General features: G+C 53.7%; 6 protein-coding genes across 6 annotated transcripts; 5 read left to right on the top strand and 1 right to left on the bottom strand.

Annotated features, from left to right (window-relative positions):
* Window positions 1-240: 240 nt before the first annotated feature.
* On the top strand, window positions 241-768 carry RHO25_007425 (uncharacterized protein; the record flags this gene model as incomplete). The annotated part of the gene is made up of 1 exon (XM_065602944.1): window positions 241-768. One exon carries the CDS (start codon window positions 241-243, stop codon window positions 766-768), a length of 528 nt encoding a protein of 175 aa, XP_065459016.1.
* Window positions 769-3,224: 2,456 nt separating this feature from the next.
* Window positions 3,225-4,608, top strand: RHO25_007424 (uncharacterized protein; the record flags this gene model as incomplete). The annotated part of the gene is made up of 5 exons (XM_065602943.1): window positions 3,225-3,382; window positions 3,444-3,707; window positions 3,766-4,008; window positions 4,067-4,309; window positions 4,368-4,608. The coding sequence occupies 5 exons, from the start codon at window positions 3,225-3,227 to the stop codon at window positions 4,606-4,608; spliced, it is 1,149 nt and encodes a 382-aa protein (XP_065459015.1).
* Window positions 4,609-5,422: 814 nt separating this feature from the next.
* Window positions 5,423-5,740, top strand: RHO25_007423 (uncharacterized protein; the record flags this gene model as incomplete). The annotated part of the gene is made up of 1 exon (XM_065602942.1): window positions 5,423-5,740. The coding sequence occupies one exon, from the start codon at window positions 5,423-5,425 to the stop codon at window positions 5,738-5,740; it is 318 nt and encodes a 105-aa protein (XP_065459014.1).
* Window positions 5,741-6,105: 365 nt separating this feature from the next.
* Window positions 6,106-7,884, top strand: CCT1 (T-complex protein 1 subunit alpha; the record flags this gene model as incomplete). The annotated part of the gene is made up of 1 exon (XM_023599612.2): window positions 6,106-7,884. The coding sequence occupies one exon, from the start codon at window positions 6,106-6,108 to the stop codon at window positions 7,882-7,884; it is 1,779 nt and encodes a 592-aa protein (XP_023448722.1).
* A 296-nt stretch (window positions 7,885-8,180) lies between these two features.
* RHO25_007421 (uncharacterized protein) lies at window positions 8,181-9,646 on the top strand (the record flags this gene model as incomplete). The annotated part of the gene is made up of 2 exons (XM_023599611.2): window positions 8,181-8,230; window positions 8,284-9,646. The coding sequence occupies 2 exons, from the start codon at window positions 8,181-8,183 to the stop codon at window positions 9,644-9,646; spliced, it is 1,413 nt and encodes a 470-aa protein (XP_023448721.1).
* A 611-nt stretch (window positions 9,647-10,257) lies between these two features.
* RHO25_007420 (uncharacterized protein) lies at window positions 10,258-11,730 on the bottom strand (the record flags this gene model as incomplete). Its single annotated transcript, XM_023599610.2, has 5 exons — window positions 10,258-10,822; window positions 10,878-10,963; window positions 11,013-11,325; window positions 11,377-11,462; window positions 11,512-11,730. The coding sequence occupies 5 exons, from the start codon at window positions 11,728-11,730 to the stop codon at window positions 10,258-10,260; spliced, it is 1,269 nt and encodes a 422-aa protein (XP_023449304.1).
* Window positions 11,731-13,178: the final 1,448 nt, after the last annotated feature.

Genomic DNA, 13,178 nt, shown 5'->3' with positions numbered 1-13,178 from the left:
TGGAAATCAACCAGACGCGCCAGGCTGGCTCACCCAGAAGTAGACACGGCGGAACATGCACGCTGCCATGAGTTTTTTCTTCGCCGCGCGACTACATATATCCTCCTTTATCGACTGTGCCCCTTCTCCTTCAACATCCACTCTCGACTGAACTCGCCTTCGTACCTAGCCGGCCCTGCCTGGCTTTGCACAACCACATTCAGACCAACCACTGCCCTGCCGCCACTACCTTCCATCAAAATGAAGTTCTCCACAGTTGCAGCACTAGCTGTCTACGCTGGCACAGCAGTCTGCGCAGCCAGTGAGGCAGATGAAGCAGTCAAGTCCTTCATTACTGTCACCACGAGCAACTTCCACGACGCGAAGCACGACCCAAGCATCCATCCGGATGCTTCACCAAATGTCTCGAAGCACAATACTCTGTACAACTGCGGCGAAGTCTTCACCGGAACTCAATCGATGCATGCCTCCAAAGGCCACTGCCACGAAAGTTCCGTGGTCACGAAGACACTCAACCTGGGGCCTGCTGCACCCACAGCACCACATCACATCACTCGTGTGGTAGAGCATGAGAAGGAGCCAGTATCCACTTCGACATCGTCTACTCCCGCCCCAACCAATGCCTACGGCCTAGATAATCCGAAGCGACCGTGTCCCCTGGGACTGATCAAGGAATGCGAATACCATCATCCCGCTTCGGTGATCACGACATCGTTCAAGCATTGCTGGTGCGAACCCGAGAAGGTCATGCCGACCACCGCATCGTGAGAGTATCGTCTCCAAGGAAAATGATATGCGGGCACTGGGTCCTGACAAGCGCTGAGTGCGGGCGGAAGAGCTATTTCTTTTGAGGCGTTCATGAAGGACCAGTATGATCTGATGCAATCCGGGCTGAACAAAAGAGGGACAATGGAAATTCTGACGTTTGTGATTTGCGAAAGAAGATGGGGCGATGCCTTTTCTTCTAGTGGAAGTTGGGCTGGAGCAATGTGTAGCTTGATAGTTACATAGCTCTGGAATGTTGTTGACCCAAATCTTTTTCCTTCTTTCTTCCTCCGCTTGAGCCAGTCATTGCGTTCTACAACGGGTTATAACTCTCATCCGTTGGAGGAAAGAAGGTGGAGGCCGGGTCGTATTTAGCAGCTGAGCGACAATCATCCTCCACGTGAGACCCTTGTGTAGTCGTTGAGCAGCCCCGTGGCCGCCGTCAGGCGAAATCCCTGCCTGGTGAAGTTCGGCCTGCGATGTAACCGGACGACAACCTCTTTACACACTTGTTTGCTCGAGCGTAGGCTTCTTAGCGCGAGGATGCGAACGATTTGCGAGTTCGCGGCCCCAGCTCGAGAGAGCTCGAATTTGGGCTTTGCTGGATTGGATTGATCATGGCAAATGCATGGTCCATAGTGCTTCGTTCGGGCCTTGCAGACAATCTGTGCGATACCAAAACATCTGACAGTCCATTAGCATTTGGATCTGGAGCCAGGCGCGAAAGGAATGGTCGAGTTCCAGCTGGGTGTCCGTGGATCCGTGAGATGGACATGTTAGCCGCTCTCTCTATCTTGCCAGTCCACTCTGTCAGCAATAATAAAACTGACCTACGTGCATGCTGGAGTGATACTTCCTATCCTTCAGGTAACCCTGTTTACCAGTTTTCTCCTGCTCGGTCGTGGGCAATGAAGAGGGCCATAGCATCAGCCAGTCTGCTGAACGACGAGTCACCGGGCGGACAGTTGTCGCAGTTCCCATTTCATCACGCGACTTGCTCTCTGTTTGCGATGTCACGCTACCTTCGGAGCCTTGTCCACAGAATGGGGGTGTTCTTGGGGCCTGGCTTTGCTGCGCCCAAATGGCAGTGGTATCTATCATTCATTGTTTCGGCCTCCCTTTCCCAGGGTCGGGTTTCAATTCGAATACGAGATTCTGTCAGGGGCAGTCTGATCAGTGATAGCCTCCGCTGCACCTCGGGTACCTTACATGAGCTCAGTGCCGATTCGACCTATGAGCTCTCCAGCCTTTTCTCTGCCAGCAGCAATTTAGGCGCCTGTCCACAAGGCTGCGTACACTCACTGCTAGCGGGCCTATGTGCTGCGAACTTGCTGCGAACTGGATGTGTGGGTCTTTGCGGAGGTTCCTTCGTCTTCATGCCATTGAAGATCTCGAAGATGTGGTCATGGGTGATAATCATTGCTATACCGAATTTCAAGCCAACATCGACGTTGACGATGATGGTCAACATCTTGATCGCCTATCTCCAAGACATGTGGAACGAGCCGCAGGTTATCTCGAAGTAGGGAGGCGTTGGACACGAGGTCGAACAATTTCCCACAGTCGCTTGACCTGCGTAGGTGTGATTAGATCCGTTCTATCAAGCGACTAGGTTGGGCGACTGAACATAGCCTTCAGCCACGTCGGGAAATGACACGAGGAGGCGTCAATCCATGAGCTTAACGCGATGCTTACTTCGCAACATCCAAATCAGCGGCGCAGCGTGCCCGAGCAAGGCTGGTTTGAAGTTCGCAAATAACGTTATGTTCACCCGAGGTGGCAAGTCCCCATAGGGCGAGGTGCTTGGAAGCGCGTAACCTAGCCTCCTGTGCCTCGACGCTTTCATCTCCTTGGGCAGAACGGCGCTACGCAGCAGATCTGTCGTATTTTCTTGCATCTGCGATCTCCCAGGGCTGATCGCCTATTCGCGTGAAACGTCGTGCAAGTACGCTTCCCCAGAATCCTGCAGCAGCGATGCACAACGGGCTCTGGCCTGCCGAGCAGGGATAAGTAGGACAATTAGGAAGAGCGACCACTGTAATAATCACTAATAGATGACCTTTGGGGCAGGCTGGACTGGGGTACATCCAAGTTAGCTTTGGGTGTAGCCAGAAAAAGATCGAATACGGAGCAGAGCCGATCTTTTATCCGTGCGGATACGAACGTTTCGGCCCAGAACGGCATAGCTTAACATCACTGTGCCATGGGTTGCTACGCTAAAGAACACGAGACGTCACGTCCACCTTACTCGTCCTTTCGCCGGCAAACACTGGCAAATTAGCGGTACTGTGCAACGGGTGGCTCATTTACCAAACACGAACCGCGGAAGCCACGGAAGATATGGCGGCCACGCTGCAAGGTTCAGTACTACATATATGCCTTTTTCCCATGTATCCCTCCCCTTGTCAACTCATCTCTCGCATTCCTTTATACCATTCCACCACATTCGTTCAACCACAATGAAGTACACCATCTTCGCGGCCATCATCGGCCTGGCTTCTGCCACCAGCTACGCTGCCCCAGACGCTAAGACATGCGACTGCTACTTCAAGTACAGAGAGTGTCAGGGTGGCCCAGATGCCAATCAGTCCTTCTGTGCATCTCAGTTCGCTGGATGGTGAGCACAAACGTCTTCTTGCAGCTTGGTGCCGACACACTGACAGACTTTCTCTCATTAGCGCAAACTACAACCCTTTCACTGGCGAGGAGCAAGCCCCATACTTCGCCAACTTGCAGGCGAACTGCAAGGCCGCCACCACCTCTGCTCCAGACGGCTACCCTACCGCTCCTCCTACCTACGGTGCATCGTCCTCGGCCCCTGCTCCAACCTACCCAGCTGGCAAGCCTGATGCGAAGACATGCGAGTGTTACGCAAAGCTTGGTCAATGCCAGACTGGCCCGAACGCCAACCAGTCCTTCTGCTCCTCGCAGTTCGCTTCCTGGTAAGTCTACGCCTGCTATCGCTAACGAAGAAGACGAGTTATGCTAACCTCGCAATAGCGCTGGCTACAACCCATACATTGTCGACACTGCTGCCACCACTGCTTACTTCGACAACTTGGACAAGAACTGCCCAGCTGGTAGCCCAACCACTCCAAGCAGCGCACCAAAGCCAAGCGGCACGCCAGCCGGTCCAACTGGCAAGCCTGATGCCAAGGTCTGTGCCTGCTACGACCAGGCCAACAAGTGCCGTGTCGGTCCTCAAGCCAACCAGTCCTTCTGCTCCTCGCAGTTCGCTTCCTGGTAAGTCTACGCCTGCTGTCGCTGACGAAGAAGACGAGTTATGCTAACCTCGCAATAGCGCTGGCTACAACCCATACATTGTCGACACTGCTGCCACCACTGCTTACTTCGACAACTTGGACAAGAACTGCCCAGCTGGTGGCCCAACCACTCCAAGCAGCGCACCAAAGCCAAGCGGCACGCCAGCCGGTCCAACTGGCAAGCCTGATGCCAAGGTCTGTGCCTGCTACGACCAGGCCAACAAGTGCCGTGTCGGTCCTCAAGCCAACCAGTCCTTCTGCTCCTCGCAGTTCGCTTCCTGGTAAGTCTACGCCTGCTGTCGCTAACGAAGAAGACGAGTTATGCTAACCTCGCAATAGCGCTGGCTACAACCCATACATTGTCGACACTGCTGCCACCACTGCTTACTTCGACAACTTGGACAAGAACTGCCCAACTGGTGGCGCTCCTTCTGGCACCAGCCCAGCTGGTACTAAGCCAGTCGCTTACCCAACCGCATCCAACAACCACACCATCACCACATACACCGGTGCTGCCAGCCACACCCGTGTCGGTGCTGGCGCTCTTGCCGCTGGTATGGCTGCCATGCTCGTCTTGTAAAAGAGTTGATATGTATACCGGGGTTGTCGGAGTGTGGTGGAAGGAGATCCCAGATGTGAAGAATGCGTTGTAGTGTACATCGTCAAGATGTTGATAATAATGAATGTAAAAACACGCCTAACATTTCGTGGCGAGGCACTGGTTGCCTCGAGGCGCTCGATCTTGTCCACAGTCTCATGCTTCTTTCGGTCTGGTTTTTGACTGGTGTGAGTTGCTCCTAGATCATCCTCTGCGAGCGCCAGCCAAATAGGGGCAGTCTTTTGGTGCGCGTCCGGAGGCTAAGAGAGCATTGTAGAGGCTGCATTGCCATCGGACAGCCAGTAGGAGCGTTGCTAGTCATTCTCAGACACAATCAGTCTCGCAATGGCCAGGTGAGGTGCTTTCGAAAGTTGAACATCTGTGTTGCAGAAGGCATCACGCGGGCGGTCACTTGTGCAAGGTAATTCGCCGGTTGCATGGAGAAATGTTTGCGGCTTGTCCAACCACATCCTCATCACTCGCTTGCCTGTCATGACTATTTTCAAGTCAGTTTGCCCGTGCACAAACATATGCTGCCACTGCATGGATTCTCTCTCTTTCCAGACACCGAGATCGTCTTGCAATACTTATCAGATACGCGTGAAATATCAGCTTGAGACACCTTCGTTTGACCGAACCTCACCTCGTCCAGCTACAGCATCTTCCTCGCATGTGCACTCAAGAACTAATTTGGTGCTCCTGCGGCCACGGAGAATTCCTGCCGATCGTGACCTGCGCGCGTGGCGAATTTCTGAAATCCTGCTGGATCATCGTTCACGGCCAACACCACATCACAATGCCATCCCGGTGCTCATATTGTCAGAAAGGCTTCAACGAACGACTGCTTCTCCCGCCTGCAAAGCCTCAACCTGGAAGCTTACTGGCACAAAAAATCGGGACCAACGCAGACCCGGTGTTGGAGGATTTGCTGAAAGATCCGGATTCGTGGCCGGATGATGGGGAGAAGGTCATTGCGAATTTGGATGTAAACTACGAGAAAACATTTGCAGAGCTGACGGGAGAGGATGAGTCTTTGCCGATGGGGATGGGAGACGTGCTGAATTGTGATTTCGCTGGGTTTGATCTGGACCAGGAGTTGAAGGAGGGGTCGTAGACTGTGAATGTGATGGCCCTGGGAAGCACGATATCGTGGCCTAGTCCCTAGTAACGTGACTTATGTGCTCTGTAGTGGATGGTCGTACTTGTCGCCGGCGTGTGGTTTGACGGTTGTTGAGGACAAAGGTGCAGATGCTAAGAGTGAGTGAGAGAGCTAAGGGTGTTGGTGCCTCAGGCATCAGCGACACGTCCGCGTCTGCTTTGCGCTTGAAACAAATTCGAAGAGCTTCAGTTGCTGGCTTGAGAAACATCCAACCCGCTGTCCTCTTCGCCCAACACCCTCGCTCCGCCCTCCAACTGCACCGAATCGACGACCCAGCGTAGACCTCCGCTGAGACTCGCTCTTGCGCTCCCTCTGCCACGATGGCAGCCATGTTCGAGCAGTCCCGCAGCGGTACCCTCTTTCTAGGCGGCACCAAAATCTCGGGCAGCGACATTCGCGATCAAAATGTCCTCGCGACGCAAGCCATTGCCAACATTGTCAAGTCCAGCTTTGGGCCTTCCGGTCTGGACAAGATGATGGTGGACGACATTGGTGATGTGACTGTGACCAACGACGGAGCAACCATTCTCTCGCTTCTGAACGTGGAGCACCCAGCAGGAAAGATCTTGGTCGATCTCGCACAACAACAGGATAAAGAAGTGGGAGACGGCACAACCTCCGTGGTCCTCATCGCTGCAGAGCTTCTGCGAAGAGCAAACGAGCTGATGAAGATGCGGATACACCCCACCACGATCATTACAGGCTACAGACTTGCTTTGCGAGAAGCAGTGCGATATATGAACGAAAACATTGCAACGAAAGTAGAGACCCTGGGCAGAGACAGTTTGGTCAACATTGCAAAGACGTCGATGAGCAGCAAGATTATTGGCGCAGATGACGACTTCTTCGCAAACATGGTCGTTGATGCCATCACCAGTGTCAAGACCACGAATGCGAGAGGAGAGGTCAAATATCCCGTCAAGGCTGTAAACGTGCTCAAGGCGCACGGCAAGAGCGCGACGGAATCAGTACTGGTGAAGGGATATGCGCTCAACTGCACAGTGGCTTCGCAAGCGATGAAGACAAGGATCACGGATGCGAAGATTGCGGTGCTGGACATGAACTTGCAAAAGGAGAGGATGAAGATGGGAGTGAACGTGGTGATTGACGACCCAGCACAGCTCGAGAAGATTCGCGAGCGAGAAAGCTCGATGGTCGTGGAGAGAGTGGAGATGATTCTCAAGGCCGGCGCAAACGTCATTTTCACGACAAAAGGCATCGACGACCTGTGTTTGAAGCATTTTGTGGAGAAGGGCGCCATGGCAGTGAGGAGATGCAAGAAAGAGGACCTGAGACGAATCGAGAAGGCGACCGGAGCGACCATGATCTCGACTCTTGCAGACATCAACACTGGCGACGACGTATTTGATCCCAAGAGTTTGGGCGAGGCGAAGGAGGTGGTCCAGGAGCGGATATCAGACGACGAGTGTATCCTCGTCAAGGGGCCCAAGGTGCACACCGCAGCCTCAGTCATTCTTCGCGGACCCAATGAGTACTCGTTGGACGAGATGGAGCGCTCTGTGCATGACTCGTTATCAGCCGTCAAACGCACACTGGAATCTGGGAGAATTGTGCCTGGTGGTGGTGCTGTGGAGACTGCGCTGCACATCTACCTCGAAGAGTGGGCAACCTCGGTCGGGTCGAGAGAGCAACTTGCCATTGGTGCTTTTGCTGCATCTCTTCTCGTCATCCCCACAACGCTTGCAGTCAATGCGGCCAAAGACTCGTCTGAGCTCGTGGCACAGCTTCGTTCGCGGCACGCTCTGTCACAGCGCACTTCGGAACCTGCATCAGCACATGCGCCCGCGCCTTCAAATGGAGCACCGCCTGCTCCCGCTGCACGTAGCTCAACTCAGCAAGCTCTGGATGCGGATGCGAAAGCGTTGGCGAAGGCAAAGGGCTACAAGAACTACGGCCTGGATCTCTCGAAAGGCAAGGTACACGATTGCATCAAGGCGGGTGTGCTCGAACCGAGCATGAGCAAAGTCAAGCAGCTCAAGTCTGCAGTGGAAGCCTGCGTGGCCATTATGCGTATCGACACACTCATCAAGCTCGATCCCGAGCAGCGAGGAGGAGAGGACGATGGGCATGGACATTAGATGGACTGGCTGGAATGTGTGCAGCTGTATTGTAGTGCATCTCGCGCTCCCCAAAGACGGGGCCATATAGACCAAGCGATGACAGCGATGAAGGCATTGTGCTCGACATGATTTAAAAGACTTCAGACTGCAGAGCCTGTAGATCATACTGGCGCTGCACGACCTGAAACCAGCGCGTCTTGGCGCAACATGTGACGAAAGCTTAGACGTCACCCTACTTTGTTCCCGCTCACTTCTCATGACTTGACCCTTGTTCGTTTCCTTTTTGTCTAAACTACCTCCCATGCTCCACAGCCATGAGTGAGCTTCTCGAGTTTCTGCGAACTCACGACGAAGCGTTCCGTAGGTGAAGCCTCCCACGTACTCCCACTGCTGCCCCCACCACTAACATCGCTACAGCCGTGCCCGCCTCGCTTCACTGTACAGCGACTTCCGACACCAGCGAACCACGAACCCCGATGGCTACACAGCAAACAGCTCGGCATGGCTCCGTGCACTATCTGCAGCAGCGAAAGCCGGCCTGATCGCAACGCAGACAGACCAAGCGGGAGGAAACAGCAGATTTGTGATTGACAGCGGTGAAGCTCTGCTGCGGGCACTGAACACGCAAGAGTATGGCAGACCGCTGGCACTGGGAGCGGTTTTGGAAGATGCAGTCAATAGCAAGGCACTGGTGCCCTTGAAGGAGTTCCTCGACCGGAAAGAGAGCCTCTACCACAAAACTTGGATTCCGACGCCCTGGCAGGTTGTAAGCTGGAGCCTGCGACAACTCGGCCTCACTGGTGGGACGAGCGGAGACGACCATTTGGTCAAGGGGAGCTTTGTGGTTGTGGCGAATGTGGAGGCTGCAGCCAAAGCTGTGCTCGACGAAGCCAGCAGAAACATCACAAGCGATGCGGAGCGCGTCTTCTCCCGCGAGCTCTTCGATGCGACATTTGCCAATACTCTGGGAGTGAATGCGCTCAGCCCGAACGATTTGAACGTGCTCCTGAGACATCTTGCACGCGATCGGAACGCCATAGCATACGATCAATCCTCTCATGTTATCAAATTTGCCGCACCCAATCAAGCCTCCGGCCTGACAAACATCACGCCTGAAGACATATCTATCGCCTCGTTGCGAACTCTTATATCCTCATTACAGCCGCAGGTTGATCAACTGACAACAAGAATCTCTGAGCTAGAGGCCACGGCACGATCTGCAGTGTCGGAGAAACAAATGCTGAAGGCCAAAACTGCTCTGCGGCAGAAGAAAGCAGCTACCTCGAAGTTAGAACAGCGCACAGCGACGCTTGCTCAGCTAGAGGACGTTTATGCCAAGATCGAGCAGGCCGCCGATCAGGTGCAGATCGTCCACGTGCTGGAACAGAGCGGGCAAACACTGAAGAGTCTGAATGCGCAGACAGGTGGGGTGGAGCGAGTTCAGGACCTCATGGAGGGTCTGAGAGAGGACATGATGGATACGGAAGAGATTGGTAATGCCATCAATGAGGTTGCCGCCGGTGAGGTCGATGAAGGTGAGGTGGAGGATGAGCTGGAGGCGCTTGAGCGGGTTGAGAGAGAAAAGGTCGAAGCCAAGGAGAAGGCTGAGCGTGACGCGCAAGAGAAGGTTGAAAAGGAGAGGAGAGATAAAGAGGAGGCCAACGAGGCCGAGAAAACGAGAGCACGGCTGGCAGAGTTGGATCGCGTGGCTGAGAACGGAGTACCGGTCACCTCAACCCTGGAGACGAAAGAGCCCGATCCGCAGCGAGAGGCGGCTTGAGCTTGAGCACTCAGCGTCGCAGATTGACCTGTCATGACCAACACATTCTCACGGGCACCAACTCGATCTATACGGGAGAAGGAATGTACAGCGATATACAGCTCTGCCACAAACTCCGAATATCGGTGTGTAAAGACTCATCGCTGGAAGCACCAAAAGGCGTGGTGTTGCATCGACGCTCCCAGCTCCCAGCTTTCAGCTCGCACATACCAGCTGCGCCAAAGCCAATCAACGTACGGCTGCCTGGAGCGCTCGCATCAAACATTGATGACACCGGCTGTCAGTCTCTGAAACACATGACTCTTACAAGCGTGGAGATGAGGACGCCATTGAGTATTGCGGGAACAAGCGCCAGTAAATCGAGAATTGCTTCAATATATCTTGAACAGCGAATGCTCCTCCCCGTGGGGTTGCGAGTAGCTCGTGCTACAAAGAAGACATTCGTATTGCAATTGCGAGCAAGTCTGCTCAAGCTGGGAGCGGAAGTCTGCAAGGGCAGTGCCTCCTGCTTTTCACGGGGTATCTTCTTCGTCACGCCAACCTCTTTTCATGTCCGTCCATCCTACCAATCGTCCAAGGCCCGTATACACCGCCAACTCCGCCACTGTCAATCAGAAAGGCTGCCCTGTGACTTCCGGATGCCTGCTCGGTGGGCTGGACGAGACTCCCGGGTCGCCATATATCTGACTATACGGTCTTGCTGGCCTGGCTTGCTCAATCAAATCGGTGCTCATCCCGTCGACTTTACCTGTGGAGCCTCTGTGATGGCCCAGCTCCACAGCCTCGACCGTAACACCCTTCTTGTGTTCGATAATGGACGTCTCACTGCCATTCTCGTGTTGAACTAAAGTCTCTCCTTGCGTGAAATCAGTCATGCGAGAGTATCTCTTACTCCGACCGGCTTGCTTTCGTTCAAGATTTGAGAGTTCTGCTGATCCACTGGCAGGTTTCTTGCTTCCTCCTGATCGGCCGGTGCCGGATGTACCGTATTCACCTATCAGACGTGGACATGTGTGTTTGAGGAAGAGTCGGAGGACTGGCAGAGAGCCACAGATGATCACCAGACTTCCCTCAATGCAGATCCATAGCGACGGGGTCGAAAGCGCCCAGGGCATATCGGCGTTTTTGACGAGTGGAGGCATGAGACCAAGTCGGACCAAGCTGGTTGCCATCGTGCTAGAAGGAAGTCAGTAAGGTCATGCAACGCAAAAAGTGTAAGCACCAGACTCACACCGAGCCGACGCTAAATATCAAGACCAGTCCGATTTTCTGTATGGTAGGAATCTGCAACTTTAGCAGTATAGGCATAGGCAGAAACTACGCGAGCGAGTCAGCTCCATCTTCGGGATCGAACTACGAGACTCACAAGCATGAAAATGTCAGTAGCCGCGTTGGTGCCAGCGGTGGCCATGTACACATTGCCCCTGTTGATACAATGCCCTTCAGTGATAGTTGGGTCCCAGACTCGTTTGAGGGGAATGCAAGCGAACATCAGCAAAAGCATCTGCGGCACAGTGAATGCAACGATGAGCGCAATAGTGCCGTCGACAGCATATCGCCACCATCTTTGAGGTGACAGTCGCCTGTAGAATATCAAGATCGAAAATTTCGCAAAGGCCATCACTGCCAGATACAGGATACTGCAGACCGTAGTGATGCGCACGATTGTCTTGAGGTCCCTATGGAACGATCAGTTGGGTGCCCAGGATGAAACAACGCAGGTGACGTACTGAATAGAAGTGTCCCAGATGTGCATACCCATAAGGCCGTTGGTTTTCATCCAGACGATGATACTTTGTACTATCATTGACATAGCCTAGTTCTCCAATTAGCGACATCGTAAACTCTGGCAGCGGGCACATTACCCATGAGAGAAGTAGGAACACATCATCGATACCGAATAAGTGCGCAAGAAAGGCTTTGGTGTAAATGCGCATCGCTAGAAATGTCGTGGCAATGCTCATTCCGAAGATCGCGAGCACAACACCTGGCGATTGATCTCGCATCATCGGATTTTCGAGATTGGACACCAGTCCCGGTGGCGGCGTTGCCGCCGGTGTGTGCGCCAGATCGACTGACGACATATTGATGCGGATACTACTTGGATCACTGCTCTCAGAGAGTCGTGGTCATTCTTGTTTGGCCTTTTTGACTCGCGATTACTGATGGTGTGAGACTTCTTTCAGGTGTCAGAGCCTTTGGAGGATAAAAGACCTTGCATTCACTTGAGGCACACACGGGTCTAGCCCTCATCTCTTCGAAGGCGGAGGGGCCCTTGCTCAAGCTTTGAGGTTGTTGGGTGGACGACCTCTACTGGCCAGAGTTGTCCGCATAGTTTGTCGTACTGTTCTCCGGCAAAGTTTGAACCCCTGATAGCATCCTATCCCCTGGGCGAGCGCGGCAAAGAGCGCTGCAGCCGCTGCTCTCAGCGTGCAGAGCGGTCTCTGTCACGAACGGGATATTGTTTTGGGTTGACACGGGTTGTGATGCCACGGCTAGCCCCAGCAAGGACCAACGATCGAACAGCCCACTTCAAATGTGCACGCTGTCATCTCCTGAGAGACCATGACATCAGACTGCTTCTCGAAATACTCGGTCGTAGCATGCCTACAGGATCCGCGCCCCAGACGATCAAATCAAGTTCCAAGATTTCGAGTGGGAGGCATTTGCAACTGTAGAGGTCAGTACATGGTAGGAGGTCGAGATGTCGCGCAGTAAAGCTCTGCTACGATCATTTGCCGAAAGTCCTGTGGGAGAGAAGATCCAAACCTGCTGACGGGGGTGAGATTGCGGCACGAGAACCGTCGCAGATGCACTGTCACTCTTCACTCGCGCTCAGCACTCCGCGCGGAGCGATAGCCAAGCCAACAATGCGGAGCGCGTCCGCTCACAATATCATGCATTGACGAACAGCCATGGCAGGCATGCCCCTGCCAGCTCATGGATATGAACATCGAGCCTGCCCGAAGAGTCAGGACGCGAAGGCGTTGATGATTCTATCCACAAATTCAGTCGAGCCTCATGGCTATCGGTTCCGCGTCAGACCTGCTCCAATTTATGATGTGAATCTCAACTTGTGAGCATTCCCGTAGCTTGAGGCCTAAAGGGTTCTGTACACAGACCGAGTAGGGTTGTCGCCGGGCATTGGAGCCAAGTTTCTGTTTGCACAGCACTTCTGTTGGCTCCACGAAAAGAGAGCTCTGTGCGACGAGATTGCCAACCAGTGCGACAGGGAAGGTGGAAATATCACTGTGAGAGTTGACGTTTCCGCCAGTTGCAACATGGATAGGCCTGCGCTCACCAAGGCAGGTCGAAACCCTAGGTCTTTCCACTTGGCGCTGCACGACAAATCCGCTGCGAACGTTCCGCTTTCTCAGTCATGCGACCTGCACAGAACATCATGCAATAATGCACGCTTGGTAGATACTCGCCGTTCGTACTGGATCCATTGTCGCAGGAGAGAACATCTTCAAGCTGCGTGAAGGGGCCGCGACTGAGGCCCATGCTCAAACGAACAAGCTCCAAAAGCGCA

This window comes from Cercospora beticola, chromosome 5 (genome assembly GCF_033473495.1).
Source record: "Cercospora beticola chromosome 5, complete sequence".
NCBI lineage: Eukaryota > Fungi > Ascomycota > Dothideomycetes > Mycosphaerellales > Mycosphaerellaceae > Cercospora > Cercospora beticola.
The sequence above is the reverse complement of the archived record's forward strand: the minus strand, read 5'-3'. Positions and strand labels throughout refer to the sequence as shown.